The sequence below is a fragment of the Schistocerca cancellata genome, chromosome 5 (assembly GCF_023864275.1).
Source record: "Schistocerca cancellata isolate TAMUIC-IGC-003103 chromosome 5, iqSchCanc2.1, whole genome shotgun sequence".
Taxonomy (NCBI): Eukaryota; Metazoa; Arthropoda; class Insecta; order Orthoptera; family Acrididae; genus Schistocerca; species Schistocerca cancellata.
Window position 1 is genome coordinate 589575451 of NC_064630.1, and position 17628 is coordinate 589593078.

A 17628-nucleotide genomic window follows, 5' to 3' on the forward strand; every position below is an offset into this window, starting at 1 on the left:
GAAGTTGACACGATCAAATTCCGCGGACTAAATGTGGACAAGAACTCAAGCTGGAATACACATACTGATACTATCCAATAACTAAGCAGTTTTGCATTTTCAATGCAAATACTAGCAAATTCCACTGACTTAAGCACACAAAACATTGCTAATCATAGTTATTTTGAATCTGTCATTACATATGGGATACTTTTCTGGGGAAGTTCAGGTAGTGTATCTCAAATACTGAATCTGCAAAAGAAAACTGTCGCACATGTGTAACGCACAACCAACAGAGTATTGTCGCCCCCATTATTTCAGATACTGCAAATCCTAACTATTCCCTCCACATACATTTATGCAGTTATAATCTTCCTACACAGCAGACAAAAATTATTTGAGGAGAATCATTTTAACCATGCATATATGCCAAGAAATAAAAATAATTTTATGTTACCCACACACCAGTTGAAATTATAGGCACAGACTCCACAGTGTATGAGAATGACAAAATACAACAAATTAATGGGCAAAAACATATTAATATGAAGCAATAAATTTTAAAAATGAGGCTACAGCAGATTCTGTGGGAGAAATGTTACTATTCAACAGAAGAATTCACAGAGGATGAAATGATCATTTGAGCAAATGGTAATTAAGTGTTAGATTTTATTGTACGTATGTGTAACAAAATTGTATTATTATTATGATTTTGTCTGCTAACATCAGCTGTTTTTTGTTTATGGTTAAATTTTACCACAATTTGACGTGTCTCCTGTTCGTGAATCAAATAATTTACATTATACATGTTATGAGACAAATAAACCACAATTCACAATTCTTGTTACCTATGCTGGGTAAGATGAGATCATCATGATAAAAAAGCATACTGCCCCATATACTTTCACAACTCATGATGCAAGATGCACTTCATCATAAATAGGTGTTCACGAAATGTTGACTTGAAATAAAACTACCGAAAGAAGACCAATGAGGTTAAGTTAAGCAACAATTGGTTATGGAAATTTGAATCCAGTATCTTATGAAGGGTGCCTAATCCAACGATAGCGCCACACCTGAAGAGTTTAGATTTGTTCCATATTGGTACTGAAACAATTGGCAGAATTTTATTCTTACAAAAAAATCACAATGTAGCTTTTATCTGCAGTGATGGTGGTGCAGTAATTGTTTATGATAAATTTCAAGATAACTGTGTGTGAAACATTAATTTGTAAAATCAGCCACATAGCTTGATTCTAGGTGACTATTCCACAACATCATGAATAGTGAGCCACTCCTTACAGTCAGTGCTCTTGGGCCATGCTCTGTCATTCATTTGAAGGACAAAACATCAGTGTTTACATGTTATGGTTGGAGAATCCAAATTTGTTCCTTCCTATATCAGGAAGTTAACATTTACCTGTATACTTACTGCACAAGATATCTTATGGCATGAGGCAAAGAGTACATCATCATGTCCCTTCCTCCATATGCCAATTCTGTTCCATTCGTGAATGTTGTGGAGGATAACTGTTCAGAAGTCTCTACACAAGCTTTAATTTTTGGAAATTTTCCATCCCAGTGAATATGCAAACTTCATGTGGGAGGAATTAATATATTACTTCAACCATTCTCACATTGCATGTCGTCAAATTTTAACAAGCGTCTTTCTAATGCTTTTAGACTGACACACATAGCTTTTATGTCTGGATATCCTGTTGTACAAATGATGTGGCTTTACTGTATTTCTATCTTTCAAGCTCTACATTAACTGCTTGCTAAAAGCTCATTATTTTAGTGCACTGTAATAAGTTGTAACAAGCAGAGTAACAGTGACACTGATGCTAACAAGTCTACTTAGTACTGCGTATTTAAAAACTACTCATATGCAGTGATGTGGGCCTATGGGCAATGTGGCTGAATCAGGCAGGCAATATCACAATTTATGAGTATTTAAGATCTGACTGAAACACAGGAACACAAAAATATACCAATAGATTGACTGCCTTGCAACTTGGAAACTAAACCATTTCTGAAACCAATTGTAAAATAATGTAAATGCAACCATTCACCTATAGCAGACTGAGGTGTGGTGTGAAATCATACATAACAGAAAACAACATTCACACTAGCTTTTGAACCCTTGCTCTTTTTTTCTAACAAAAGCATACACATCCACACACAGAGATATCAGTTTCTTAAACCATACTGATATGAACAATTCTTATCATTTTTACATGAGGAATACAAGCCAACACTTATTTCTGTACCTGCAGTACAATTAATAACTTGTGGTATTACGTACCACTTCAGAGGACTGATGTGTATCCCTATACACTTTTACTGACAAATAATACTGCAACTGAAAACCGTAAAACAAGTTTTCATAGAGAAGAGTACAAGTATTCTGTAGATTTATTTGTTATTTTTATTTTGCGTGTGGAGAATCAAACTGAGGGATGACGCATGTTTCCAAGATGGGGCAGCAATCACATTAACTTCACGAGAGGAAGTACTTCTGTGGTCATGATTATAGAAGCTCTTAGCATTGTTGGGGCCCACTCTGGAAAAGCGCGAAGTCCTTGGAGAATACATATATTCTTGACAACAGTCATGGTGTTTACTCAAACAAATGAAATGTCATTCTTTAGACAGACCTGTTTGAAGATGTTTTATACTGGATGCTCTGTTTTGATGTTTTATGTTATCCAGTAGATGTTGTGCATGGTTCTGGGAAACATACAGATTACATAAATGGGAGGTGTTTGTATAATTGCTCGAGAAAAACAGGAGCAGTAATATTACATTTCCTTATAGCAAAAATCATACAAGGAGGAAGTGAAGTCTTTCATCACCTCAGTCAAAGCTACAGTTGAGCAAATAAGAGGTAAAATCATAAATGGAAAATCCAAATTGGAATATCAACAATATTATGAAAAGGACAGATTGCTGCTCACTGTAAAAAATAGCACATTGCATAGTAATCTATACTTTTCATAGTGTTGCACATAAGAGGTAAACAAGAACAATATTAAATCTTCCATATGTTGCGGGAAAAGTTGTTTTTTGTGCACACTTATTTTTACTCAATTTGCTCATCGATTTTGGCAATAAAGGTTTATTTGGCTCAGTTTCTTTAAATTTTTCTTAACACATTCGTAAAGGAACATCTCTCATATTCCTAATACTTGGAAACTTCTGAATTCCCCTGTCAAAATAAAAACATAATCTGAATATAGCATAACAGGATACCTTCACATTAAGCCTAACTTTTTCAACAATTTCTTGAGGAACACCTCCAAGAAATACTGGTGGTTCAACATTTATGGATTTTGTGTCTCCGGGTGACTGTCCATCTCCTTCTGGTTGACCATCCACTATGAGACTGCCTGTTGTAAAATGTCGTGAAAATTCAACTGTGTGCCACATTCCATCATCAAATTTATTGGTGCTTGTGATATTGGCTGCTCCAGTTCCACAGTTGAATGCATGGACCAACTGAAAAGAAAAACATACAGTAGTCTTAACTATCCTGCTACTTAGTTTTGGTGGTTTCTTTACACATAGAGCTATTATCACAATTTGTACATAAAAATTCTCTAATGAGTAAAGTGTGCAGCTAGCAAGACACATTCCTATTTACATGACCCACACAGATATCTATTAAAAATAGATATGTTACAGAAGTGTTAAATCAACTATTTAAAAAAATCTTTAAAGAGGAGTGTTCTCCATTGTATGATTTATCACTATTCTAGTTGTAGGATCTGACAGGTCAATATCTTGACATAGATCTCCAGTTTGGGAGCAGACTGTTACTCTAGACACATCTGACTTATATTTTTACTGTGGTACACCAGTTGTCACCAGTGAAAATATTTCACATGATGGATTTGGTCTGTTATTAATTTGATTCAATTTGTTCACAGCCCAGTCATTTGTCTCTTGTACTTATGCATGTTGGTGTGAAGCAGTAGTCTACAGTGTCTCATTGCCGTAATAGAAATATTAAAGATGAAAAGTACTCAGAAAAAGATGAGTAATAATATTTTTCCTTCATTCTGCATGACTTTCTGTAGTGCTGGTGTAGGCTCTCTTATAGATATACTAATAAAATGTGATTTCCTGGAGCTGAACTTTGAAAAAATCTCAATTATCTGACGCATTTCCTCAATGCTCAGGATGATGAAAGATATGAAGAGGCATTTGCCAACCAATCTCCTGGACAGCTGCTTTTGCAATTTAAGTGATATGTGATGCGGCATACTTAAAACACCCTCCTCGGCCATTTGCAAATACTTTCACCACATATCCAAGTTGACAATACACGTCAACAATTATGATTACATTCCTGGAAAGCAAATTTTTGTCATAAAGCCTTCATTATTATAACAGATACACTATGTGATCAAAAGTACGTGGGCACCTGGCTGAAAATGGCTTACAACTTCATGGCGCCCTCCATCGGTAATGCTAGAATTCAATATAGTGTTGGCCCACCCTTAGCCTTGATGACAGGTACCACTCTCTCAGGCACACATTCAATCAGGTGCTGGAAGGTATCTTGGGGAATGGCAGCCCATTCTTCATGGAGTGCTGCACTGAGGAGAGGTATCAATGCCGGTCGGTGAGGCCTGGCATGAAGTCGGTGTTCCGAAACATCCCAAAGGTGTTCTATAGGATTCAGGTCACGACTCTGTGCAGGCCAGACATTACAGGGATATTATTGTCATGTAACCAATCTAACACAGGCTGTGCATTATGAACAGGTGCTCGATCATGTTGAAAGATGCAGTAGCCATCCCCAAATTGCTCTTCAACAGTGGGAAGCAAGACAGTGCTTAAAACATCAATATAGGCCTGTGATGTGATAGTGCCAAGCAAAATGACAATGGTTGCAAGCCTCCTCCATGAAAAACACAACCACTCCATAACACCAACGCCTCCAAATTTTACTGTTGGCACTACACATGCTGGCAGATGACGTCCACTGGGCATTCGCCATACCCACACCCTGCCATCGGATCGCCACAATGTGTACCGTGATTCATCACTCCACACAATGTTTTTCCACTGTTCAATTGTCTAATGTATACGCTCCTTACACCAAGCAAGGCGTTGTCTGGCATTTACTGGCGTGATGAGTGGCTTATGAGCAGCTGCTTGACCATGAAAAACATCTGGGAAGGTAGCTTGATGACTTAAGAAGGGTTAGGTGAACTGGATTTGGGAATGTGTTGAGGTTATGGAGAAAAGAGTAAGGTTGTCCTTGCCATGAGTGCAGATCTTGAAAATATCATCAATGAATCTGAACAGGTTTTAAGTGTTGACTGTATAGGGAGAACATCTTGTCTTGCTCAGATTCATTGATGGCAGTTTCATGATCCAGAATCATGGCAAGGATGACCTACGCTCTTACCTCCATAACCTCAACACCTATTCCCAAATCCACTTCACATGGTCTTTCTCAACTCAACAAGCTACCTTCCTACGTGTTGATCTCCACCTCTCAGGTGGGTCCATAAATACATCTGTCTGTATCAAGAGCAGCAACCATCAGCAGTACCTTCACTTTGACAGGTGTTACCCTTTACATATCTAAAGGTCTCTCCCTTACAGCCTTGCCATCTGTGGGCAATGCAGTGGAAAGGAGGAGCAGTCAAAATATACTGATAACCTTAGCAGAACCTTTACTGACAGACAATATCCTATTCATCTCACCCATAAAGAAGTTTGCCATACCATCTGCACCTCTGACACCAGTATACCTGTTAACCAGCTGCCGAAAAATGCTCCTCTGATCACCCAGAAGCACCTCAGCCTTGAAAAGATCAGGTAAATCCTCCACCAGGGCCTTGACTACCTAATGTCATGCTCTGAAATGAGGGATCTTCTACCCAAAATCCTACCAACATCCCCCAAAGTTGCGTCCCACTGTCCACCCACCCTACAGAATACTCTTGTCCACACCTATACCCGTCCTACACCTAATACTGCTCCCTTAGGGTTATTCCTTGTGCTAGGCCCAGGGGTAAGATATGTCCCATACATCCCAGCCCGGCCACAGGCATTTCCCAACCAATATAAGGCAGACCCATGTGAGAAAGCAGCCATGTTATATATGAGCTACACTACAATTTCAGTACAGCATTCTATGTGGGCATGATAACAACCAACTGTCTACTCGCATGAATGGTTACCGCCAAACTGTGGCAAACCGCAAACTTGACCACCTAGCTGCGGAACATGCTGCACATCACAGCACAAATGGGTCTTTTGAATACTCCCTTCCAGCACAGTTTTCTCTTAACTATGCAAATGGGAATTGTCTCTCCAACACACCCTGTGCTGTCTCAATCCCCATGGCCTAAACCTGTGCTAACCTGTTCCCACCACCTCACCTTTTCTTTTCTCTTGTCTCTTCTGCCCATACCACTACTTTTCTGCCCAAATCATGCACTGATTTCTCCCACTACTCTCCCTCTCCCTCCCTCTCTCCCTCCCCACAATGCAGGCATTCTCCATCTCCCTCTCCTCGCACCTCTTTCAAACTAACTTCCTTTCATCTCCCCTCCATTTCTCCCTCTCCGTCTTCAACTTTCTCTCCTCCCCATTTCCATTTTTCCCCTTCAGTTTCCTCCTCTCACTTGAATATCTCCTTTTGTTGTATCCCATGACGTGTTTGGGTGCCTGTGTGGTTGTGTGTGTCAATGTGTGCGCTATTGCTGGAGAAAGAGCTAGTGCGTGAAAACAAACGTGAATGCTCTTTTCTTTTATGTCTTACTGTGCACCATCCATCAGCCCACTTTAGATTTGCATGGACATAAACTGCAAGATGTCTTCTGAATCATTTTGCAATGTGACAAACAAATTTTTAACATTTGAAAAGTGCAGTTACATTGTAGAATTAAACAAGAATACTTTTGGATTAACATTTTTGTCTGATGATATTGAACAGAGATTTATTTTGAGCAATCTTATGTATCTGTAACACTGAGATCCAGAGAAAAGAATAATAAATGTAAAAAGTGTTGATTACTAACCCTTCCATTCCTCATATAAAGAGAAATAAAATCGATATGTTTTATATCTGCTACATAGAATAGAACTCCCTCTGAAGAATGTGTTTTAAATTGAAGACTAAAGTCGTATCTATTCTTCAGGCGGCCTGGTAACCTGTCGAACAGTATTCTGCTATTTTCTGCTCTACCTGAAATATTTTAAAAATTAGCATCTCATAATATATTTAATATAATACTAAGACACTTCAAAACATCAAAATACAAGGTTATGCATCTTTTACACACCACTAAACTAAATGTCAGACTGGAAATACTTACTGACAAAATATCCATGTGTATCAAATGAGGCCTCTGGATCATAAGCTGGTCGCAGTGGTAGTCTGCACTGATCAGGAGGTGGTTCTGTGGTAGTGGTGGTGGTGCTTGGAGTTGTAGTAGTGGTGGTTGTTGTTGTAGTTGTAGTTGTGGTAGTGGTGGTTGTAGTTGTCATTGTAGTCGTGACTGCTTCAGGTGTTGCCTCTGGTACAAACTCTATAACACAGAAAATCAAACAGTAGTAAGACTTTTTTATGATCTCCAATGTAACTGATTAATATTGTACTTCTAGGTGTGTAGCTGAGCTGTTTTCAACATTTCAATGACTGACCCAGTCAACTTTTTCAGGTAATGCAAGCTGTGTTGTTGTGTGTACTCGCTTTCTGGGCTCTGACCAGAATGGCTGGAGTCCAGGAAATGAGCACACACAACAGACATGTTTGATGCGTGACATGTCAGGTGAACAGGCAGGCCAGGGAAGCAGTGGTACCCATCATTCTTCAAAAGAAGGCTTGCACATTCCTCGCCCCATGCAGCCAAGTGTTATCATGCTGAAATATGGCATGTGGAATTGCTTGCAGAAGTATGGTGCTTTGGGCTGTAAGACTTCTCTAACATAGCACTAGCTGTTCAGATTGCCCACAAGATGTAAGAGGCAAGATTGTATGTTACAGGCAATGGTGCCTGAAACCATCACGCTTGGCATTTGTCCACTATGTCACTTGACAATACAGTCTTCCCAAATGTGTTCACCATGGCAACATCAAATGCATACGCAGCCATCGCTGTAGGACAAGTTGAAGCAAAAACTGTCCAAAATCACTACATTTCTCCACTCAGCACACCAGTGTCAGCTTTATGCACCCATCATAGTTTGCGGTGTTGGTGGTTTCTGGTCAATGGAAGCCAACGCAACGGCATGCCACCAGTCCAGCCTGCAGAATACAATGCCAAACTGTCAATGCACACATGTTCATGCCATTGCAGTGCTCCAACATAATTCCAACACTGTGGAAGAAACTGTTCTCTCCATTACAGTTAAGCAGACAAGGTGGCAATCTCATGCTGTGATCACATTCTGCTCTCCAGTACCCTATCAGTGCTGTATGGCCCTCTTCTCTCCAGTGGTTCCATGTACACCGCACTGGTTGAAGCAGCATGCCCCATACAAGCTGCAGTGTCAAGGATGACAGACCCGTCTCCTGGAGACCAATCATTCTGTCTTGATAGAACGCTTTCAGATGCTGATATTCCATGCTGTGATGTTGGTGACGCATAGTGGCACTTAGTTACATGTTTGTATTTTGTATGACAGCTCCACACCAACTAAGCATTGCACAACACTGACCTGTCTGGTCACACAAAAGTAGGCACTGTTGGGCCTAAATGCACACCAATTCTCAGGCATTTAAATCACTTATTATGGTTCCACTGTTCTACACATCCTCTCATCATGGCATGTTGCACACGAGTGCTCTGATTGTGATATGTGCCAGCCAATTATTGTGCAGTTAAGTGTATGTATACCTTTTCCTTTTTGAACACAACAAAGGGCTAAAAGACTCTAAACAATAATTCAGTTGATGAATTGAAGAACCTCATGGAGATGAGAGAATACCAGTATCAGGTGTCATAACATAGCATGAAAATGAATGTTAATATTTTATGAACAGAGAATTATAATTTTGTTGTGTATTATTGTCCTATGCTCTGCAGTAAGGAGAAGTACAGGTAATAACACAACTCAGAGCTAAAATATAGTTGAAAGTATTTCTCTTGATGGTTTAATAGATGTTTGTAATTTCAACAAGGCAGTAAAGCCATCCGTAAACTGCTTGAAAAGGGTAAGCATTAGATACAGTTAACAACCCAAGAAATTCTTTCACTAGTTTAAAACTAAAACTTAAAATTCTTGATATTGTCCTTCATGCTAGCTTTGAAAGAGGTGTGCCACATAAGGGCAATGGAAATAGTTTTCTGTGGCAATGTCCTTCAAATCAATCACTAATGCAAAAAACACAGCACATAAAAATCAAATATACATTTCTATTAACCTTGCAGACAGAGTGATAACTGTTATAATTAAATGAAATTGCCATCCAGTGTGTGAGTATATGTCGATGACAGATTTCATCATTTTCATACAATATGAAATGCTTTTGCAACAAGTCAGAAAGTGTTAACAAAATCAATAAATTCTGTAGCCATATGTTTGAGGAAGTTCTCGATTAAGAGTTGACAAAACCAACAGATTTTGAGGAAATGGGCAAAACAACAGGTAGGCTGCATTCATAAGTGATCTGGGACATATCACAAATGTTGATAGGAATAGTGGACATGGATATACAAGCATATATATGTAAATCATAAAGATGTACCTCTGAGAAAATTGTAGGGATAAGGTATTGTATGTAACAATGAGTGCATCAGAACATTTAATGGTAAGTAACATAAGACAGTACACAAAATATAAGAATCAAGTGCTCTGTCATGCTTCTATTTAAACGTGTTCCATAACAGAAATTTCAAGGAGGAAAAATAAATAAACTTAGAATAGGCAAACACTCATCTGAAGATGAATGGTGTGTGCATACATAAGAGAATGCTTTAGAAAAAGGATAATATTATGGCTCACTACTAGTTCAAGTTTATGTCTGTTACGTTTGAGTATGTGCCACTTATCGTTCACCTGCAGGTGAGTGATTGGTTTTTAGAATTTTTGCTCATTTCTTCTTTGAAAATGTTGATTATTGCCTGTTAATACAATATGAAAGAGTTGCCACATGTTCAGAGAATATCTAATAATGAGTCTTTTCGGATTCCCAAAATATGGACAAGGCTTTTACAGTATTCTGGCAGTCAACTAAACTGTTGTCATTAATGAAGCAGTTTGGAAATTCAAATAGAAAACTTGGAAATTAAAATAAGAATATGATAAGACACAAAAGTGGCAGTTCCTTGCCAGTTATCAAAATTAAAAGAACCTCATTTGCTTGCACAGGCAGAAACCCACAATAGACAGCCTGGTTATATGAGCTACACCAATATCATCCATCTGATACTTTATACAAAATCTCAGGTGGTATCCTGTTTGTGTATCAAATAAATAATAGGTAAACAATTAAAAGCATTGAAATGCAGCTAACGTAGATTGAGTATACATAGTTGCAAAATGTACACAAAGTTTTCATCAGCACAGATGAAATTCATGCTGGCATAAAGTAGGATATCAAAACTGTCAAGTGACCATGTAAGAAAACAGCAATCGTGCGTGAAGTCTGAGGAAAACAAAAGAAGAAAAGAGGAACACATAAACAAAATATATGGGAAAACAATTTTTTTATCTGTTGAATTCAGAACATAATTTAACTTGGTACATTCACCCTTTAATATTGACTAGCTGAACAGAAATCTTTCACAAGTGCTGGAAGACACTTGAACTGTTTTGTAGCACCGTAATGAAAATCTTGCAATGCAATCTTCTTTATAAATCACATCACACAGTGATACTTATAGAATAAAGACGCTAAGTTAATATTTTTTTGAGATTTCTTTTATACTATTAATAATCTGCTTGTTAACAATGTCAGGCATTCCTTACCTACTCCTGGACGATCTGTTGCATGCTCCACTTCTGTTTTTTCTTCAGGTTCTTCCACAATAGTGTAATCTTCATCATCGGAATCTGCAACAAAAAGTAAAAAGTGTCCATTTCTGGTTAAAAGGAGCACTTAAACTAGGTAACTGAAACACAGTGCAATTGACACTTAAACTGAAACTAATGACATGAAGGGAGGAAGATTAGACTTTAAAAACCTGTTGAGTGTGAGGTACAAATTAATTACGGAATTTTAATCTGTCACCTAAGAGTAAATGTAGTTATGCCAATGAAAAGGTCCTAACAGAATATAAATAATTTAAGGAGTGAAATTCACCAAATTGTAGAGGTGATGAGTCATGGAAAGGCAGTTAAACAAGACCGCTTTCAGATGAATTATTTTTCCAGCTAAAGTACACATGCACACTGATACATACATACCTATATATTCAGGAGCACTCAAACATGTATGGCTTTACAGTGGAAACTGACTACATAGTGCCAGCCAGCACAGTAGGTCTGCAGCTCGATGAGGGTGAGGGGTTGTGCTGAATTGATGGGCGAAGCGAGATATGAAGCAGGGAGGGTTTGGGAAGGGTAACTAATGGCTATGAATGAGAGTCAGCACAAGAACTTACTGATTCTCCCTCCCAGCTGTCAGCCACTCTTCCCAATTCTCTCTCCCACTCCCTGCCTTCTTTCTCCTCTCAACCACTTCACACGATACAAACCCTCACACACCCATCCCAGTCGAGCTGCATACAGTTTGTGTGTGTGTGTGTGTGTGTGTGTGTGTGTGTGTGTGTCTCCCTACAACACAAATGCATTAATTATTTCACATGCAACATGAAACTTTTTGTCCATACAGTGAGCTTGAAAATACTAATATGATTGTTGGGACTGCTTCAGATGAAGAAATATAACTGAATCTGTTTCATTGTAGTCTGGTTTAGTAACTTCTACAACTGGATATAACATGTGACATAGAAGGTGGATTCTTTCCATCTGCTACATTTTCTAGTCCCCCATAATAAACTTTTTTTTTAGACTGAATCTCACTCTCTCTCTCTCTCTCTCTCTCTCTCTCTCTCTCTCTCTTTTTTTTTTTAAAAAAAAAAAAAAAGACTGAATCTCACTGGAATTTATTATTCAGATCATTAATTTAGCTATCCAAATTCCATCATTGTAATTAAATGTTATAACTAACTGATGTTTGTAATCTAGTTCACTACATGCAAAACTTTATGAGCTAATCAAGGTAATTGGGAAAAGTGACCTTCACTACTCGAAAGTTAGGCATTCTGACTTTTCTATAAGGTATTTTAAATTACCTAAAATTAATTATCCTCCAAAATAATTGAACTTGAAGTTCACAGCCACTGATAGTTTCCATTGCAGATTTCATCATAGCCACTATTAGATTGCGAACTTTGACAGCATAATAAATGAAAAGCACCAGTTTGCTTTTGTTACCCTAATTTTTCTGTACAATACAATGTACAACACTGATTAATTAACACACTCATTAATAATTTCATGTAATTTTCTCTAATTTGCAATATGATTCTTATTCATATAAACAAGGAGATTCACAATGTGAAAAGATAATAGTTCCATGTATTTCTCTAAATTTCTAACTAGCAACATCTTCTATACGCCAAAATCACATTAGTTGTTATAGTTCATCAAGAACAGTAAACCCCAACCTAGCCATTTTTCAAAGCATTATGTAATTTTCAAAATAAAAGTCTGTTCTTAGGCCTGTCTATTAATAATCAGATGCCGACCAAAATAGCCAGTCCGCAGTGTGAAAGTACATGAGTAACATCTATGTTTGAGTGCATTCTCAGTGTGACTCATGCCACAAGTATGTTCATTCTGCATATGAAAATTTGCCCACCAGTGACTGTGAAACTGAAAAATTTTAATGTTAAAGAATTCCAAGTAATTTCTGTTATCCAAAGGAAATAACAGTTTGACTGATTTGCATTGTAATTAGTGATACTCTGAAGTGTTATTGTCACTGAAATCAGTGACAAGTGGACATGATGAATCTGGTTAGGGAGTAACTTGATTGAACTATAATAGTGTGATCTTCTTTAACACACTACAGTAGGACAGTGTTAACTGTATACGTGTGAACTGTTTATTTTGTGCTCCAATAGGATACTTAACTTTGCCTCTGTAAACAGGGGGGTGCTAATTCTGGATAGATGCACTCAATATTTTTTGTAGTAAATGAACTGGTCAGCATTACTGTTATTCATGGTGTGCAAAAAATAAAAGTGTAAATTTTTGCATGAAAACCATTCCACACTTTTGTAGACTTTCAGTTTTGAGGTGATCAAGATTGGTGCTACTGAGGATGAGACTACAAAATCCAGGTGCGTTCTGTCACAAACATAGACAGTGGTTTTAACATTACATTACCTTGAAATAGACAAATTGTGGTAACTCCAAAGAAAATAAGTGGTCTGACTACAGGAACTGTACTGAACTCTTAATACAAAAATGAAAGCTGCAAATAACAAAGATTTTTATGGAACAAATATGTATAACAGTATATTTTCTTTACTAAAATAATTTTTGCATTTCTTCCTTCACTTACCTGGAATTATTACAGGTGGCTGTACTACCTGGTCAGCTGCCTGACATTTTCCAAGAATTACCCCAGAATGCTCTTTAGCATTGGCAAAATTAATAAACACTCCATTAACAACTGCATCTCCCAAGCAGCCAATAAACGGCTTAACAGAAGCTGCTGCACCAATTGCAGGTTCAAAATCAGGAGGTAATCCTCCAAAAAACAAAGTGCCATACATAAAATGGAGTGCTGCAGGTGCTGTGTCCGTTCTGAAAACACATTAGAAATCGTTTTAATACAGATAAGTCTGAAATACCTTTAAAATTTATCTTGGAGCTGTATTCAGGCCTAGAATTAGGCCTAATTTAGCCACGTCCTACAGAAAATCTTAGCCTGACTCAACAGAATGATTACTTCATCAAAAGGAAAAGTTCTGATTCTCCTATATTCCAAATTCTATGTGTTAAAGAACCAATCTATGAGAAAGATAACATTTCACCGTGCAGAAAAAGTGTTACACAGTACAAAGGCATCTAAAGCAAATTTGAATATTATAGCTCAGCTTTCAAATTTTTCTTCCTCTTTAGAGAACACACTCATGAGAACATACAACCTTTTGACTCTTACCTACATGTATGCTGTACTCTTGGGGTGGGGGGCATAGAAAAGAGGAAAGCGGTGTGCCTGATGAGTAAGGGAAGGAGTATAAAGAGATTGGTATCTAGGCCAGGTACAGTGAGATACAAAGCGAAGCACAAAGTTGTGGAGAGGGGAACTCAGGATGAGGGGGAGAAAGGACAGATGACTTGGAAGGCAAAATGTTGTAGGTGTGATTTTACAAATAGTGAGCCAACTGCAATAGCATACTCAATGCAGAATCAATGAGAGAATTAAAAATGATCATCCAATACTTACGTGAAAGTGTCAAAGTCATCTACATCCAAGTGTAGTGCACTACTGTCATGGGTTGCAGTAACAACATGCCATTGGTTATCATTGTACTGTGTAGACTGGCTACTATGTAACTGTTCTCGCTGACTGCTGAAAACCAAACGACCATCCTGTAGTGACAAGGATGCAACATTGTTTTGACTTTGATCTGTTCCATAGAACAACAGACCATCACTGACTTCTGTCTTGAACCTGAGACTCAATTGCAGTTGGTTTGTGGAAGATGCATTGGGCCACTTTATATATCCTGGACTTCCATCACTGAATGAAATTAGACTTGCAACCTATAGGGAAAGAACAGAACTGTATTAATATCTAAATTTGTTTATTATTTTTTTCCATCCATGAGCAAACATTCAGACATATTTAAACAATGTGCTTTTTCTAACTATGACACTTATTGAAGAAGACGACAGCTTGGACTTACCCAAGTACTCTGATTACTTTTTTTTTTTGAGAGAATAACTCCAGAACTTTAAGGACCTGAAGATATGTAGTAAGGTTGGAAGAGGAATGAAATAAGATGAAATCAGATATGGTATAGTAATCATAAGAGTAGTAAAAAAATTAAAATCATATAAAACTGAAATCAGGACATATTCCACAATACATGGATATAATTCAGTTGTAGGCTTCACTCCAGACAGAAAAATTAAAGACCATATTACGATATTGATGGAAACCCAGACAAAATAGTAAGATTAATTTCATAAATAACAAAAAGATATTCCTTGCAAATCCTTCAAGTCAGTGCATCAATGGGTTCACAACATTATGAGGAGGTAGAAGACTTCTACAAAGACAATGGAAATTGATAAATGACAACAAGATGATAGAGATTTTAATGCAAAGTAAGACAAAAAATAAAGAAGGATTCTTCTGTGGGAAACTCTGGGGTATCAGAAATGACAGAGGTGGTATGTTAACAGATACATTCAACATCCTACAATATTATGAAAGACAGCTTTAGAATTTTCCTTTGTATGAGACATCAGGTGCCGGATTCATGTACTGATTTGAAAATTTATATTTGCATATTTTACTGTTTGCATTGCTTTTGCATAATCTATCACTGATTTTATCAATACTCATTTGTATTGTGAAATTGCAAACATTCGCAAATGCCATGGTAAACTCGTACTGTTATTATCAACTGTAGGCTTATACTTCTTTGTGCTCTTTTAAAATTTTTAAGAATAGTAGGCCTATTTTTATTAAAAACAATCATTTTCTAATTTCATTGTATAATTACAAGAGAATAAGTTGTTTTTGAGAACTTTCGGACGCTAATAAAACTACATTTTTGTAAGTTACCCATAACCTGTCCTGGAAAACTTATTTCATAGCAAGTCAGCATTAGTGATTCACAATCACTGCCAATGAATAGATCACTGTAGACTTCATTGCATATCAATGCAAATTAACATGCATTTTTGAGAATTTGCAGAAGTTACTGTTGTCCTGTGCATGATTTAATTTATAGTAAATAGGTATCTGTGATTTAGTTATTGTAACAGATACTGTAAGTAACATATTGTGTTACATCTAGCTTTCCCTTAAAGAGGAGTATGTATTATCCACATTTATCATAAATTAATTCTGTTTTCAAGGTTGCTAACAACCATAATTAACCTCAAAGTTTCAGGAAACTAATAATTTTTACCACAGGTTTTTTCTTGCCTTAATAGAAACCTCGTTTTGTGCATTTGCTTCAATTCTTACAGGGAATTAGTAATTTTGTAGCACAACAAATTAAAAGATAATCAGCAGGCTTAGTTCAATACACTGCACCAGTTAAAATGTAGTCCCCTGTGAATGCTGTTCTTGAACACATGATGAGTTGGTTGACATTTGTAAGCAGCTGCGAATTGCTCTGACTACTGTAAAACAATTTGCAGCTGCTGTGAATCAGTGAGGTAAAAGAGCTTCCAAGAGTAGTGTACCTGTGGTATAGGTATTAAAGGTACACTAAATACTATCTTCTCCTGTGCATCCTGTCATCTCTGTAAATATGGGAGCTGTCAAAACTTGACCACCTGACTACGAAGGTGTTTCAGCGGTAGATCTAGACGTCCTTTATGCGGTAGATGGTGACCAGGGAGTAATCAAGGTGTCATACCGATCCCCCAACTCAATAAGTTCAAGGTTCTATCTTTCACTGAAAATGAAACTGAAACTAAGCTAGTTGGACTCATGTCACCTGTTTTGGGGAAACCTGTTCTGTCCAGTATCAAGAGGAGGCAAAGGCAAAAGGGTAGAAGTCTACTAATCATTGGCAGCTCAAACGTGTGGCAAATAATGGTACCGCTTAGGAAAATGGCAGCAACAGACAGGAAAGTACGCCAGGTGCACTCAGTGTGTATGTTGGAGGACTCATTCAACATGTTGAAGAGGCTATTCCGACAGCCACTCAGGGAACAAAGTCTACCCAAATGCAGATTGTGGCACATGTTGGAACAAAATGATTCAAATGGCTCTGAGCACTATGGGACTTAACATCTGAGGTCATCAGTCCCCTAGAACTGAGAACTACTTAAACCTAACTAACCTAAAGACATCACACACATCCATGCCCGAGGCAGGATTCAAACCTGCAACCGTAGCAGTTGCGTGGTTCCTAACTGAAGCACCTAGAACCGCTTGGCCACTGCGGCCAGCCATGTTGGAACAAATTATGCCTGTCATCTGAGCTCTGAGGTCAAGCTTGGATCATTCCAGTGACTGGCAAAGGTTTTTTTTTTTTTAGATTAGGCAACTCTTGATCCAATCCATATAACAACAGTTGTAGGAATCCCTGAAATATGAGTGTAAGATCAAAAGAAATGCCTGCCAGAGGTGAAAGTATTTAAATCCTAATGGTTAAATGCCAAAGCATTTGCAGCAAAGGGCCAGAGTCTGAAGTGCTCCTGAAGAGCAGCAAAGCTCACATACTACTACGTACAGAAATCTGGTTGAAACCTGAAACTGATGGAAGTGAGATTTTTGGGGAAATTTTAATTGTATATCAAAAGGAAAGGCTAATGGGGAATGGAGGTGGTGTATTTGCCACAGCAGACAAGAAACTTGAATCCACTGAGATAGAAATTGAAGCTGTATGTGAGATTGTTGGGGCAAAACTCAGTATGAGAGGTGGGCTCAAAATAGTAACTGGATCCTTCTATCACCCACCAGACTCATCT

At 37.7% G+C, this 17628-nt stretch overlaps 1 protein-coding gene across 1 annotated transcript in view; it reads right to left on the reverse strand.

Annotated features, from left to right (window-relative positions):
- Positions 1-17628, reverse strand: part of LOC126188961 (laminin subunit alpha) — a 364582-nt gene that overhangs the window by 14542 nt on the left and 332412 nt on the right. Inside the window, exons 48-53 of the mRNA XM_049930722.1 lie at positions 14414-14733; positions 13523-13767; positions 10918-11001; positions 7320-7532; positions 7023-7189; positions 3232-3477 (exon numbers count right to left, since the gene is read on the reverse strand). Coding sequence (XP_049786679.1) covers positions 3232-3477; positions 7023-7189; positions 7320-7532; positions 10918-11001; positions 13523-13767; positions 14414-14733 — 1275 coding nt within the window. The remainder of the gene's footprint in view (positions 1-3231; positions 3478-7022; positions 7190-7319; positions 7533-10917; positions 11002-13522; positions 13768-14413; positions 14734-17628) is intronic.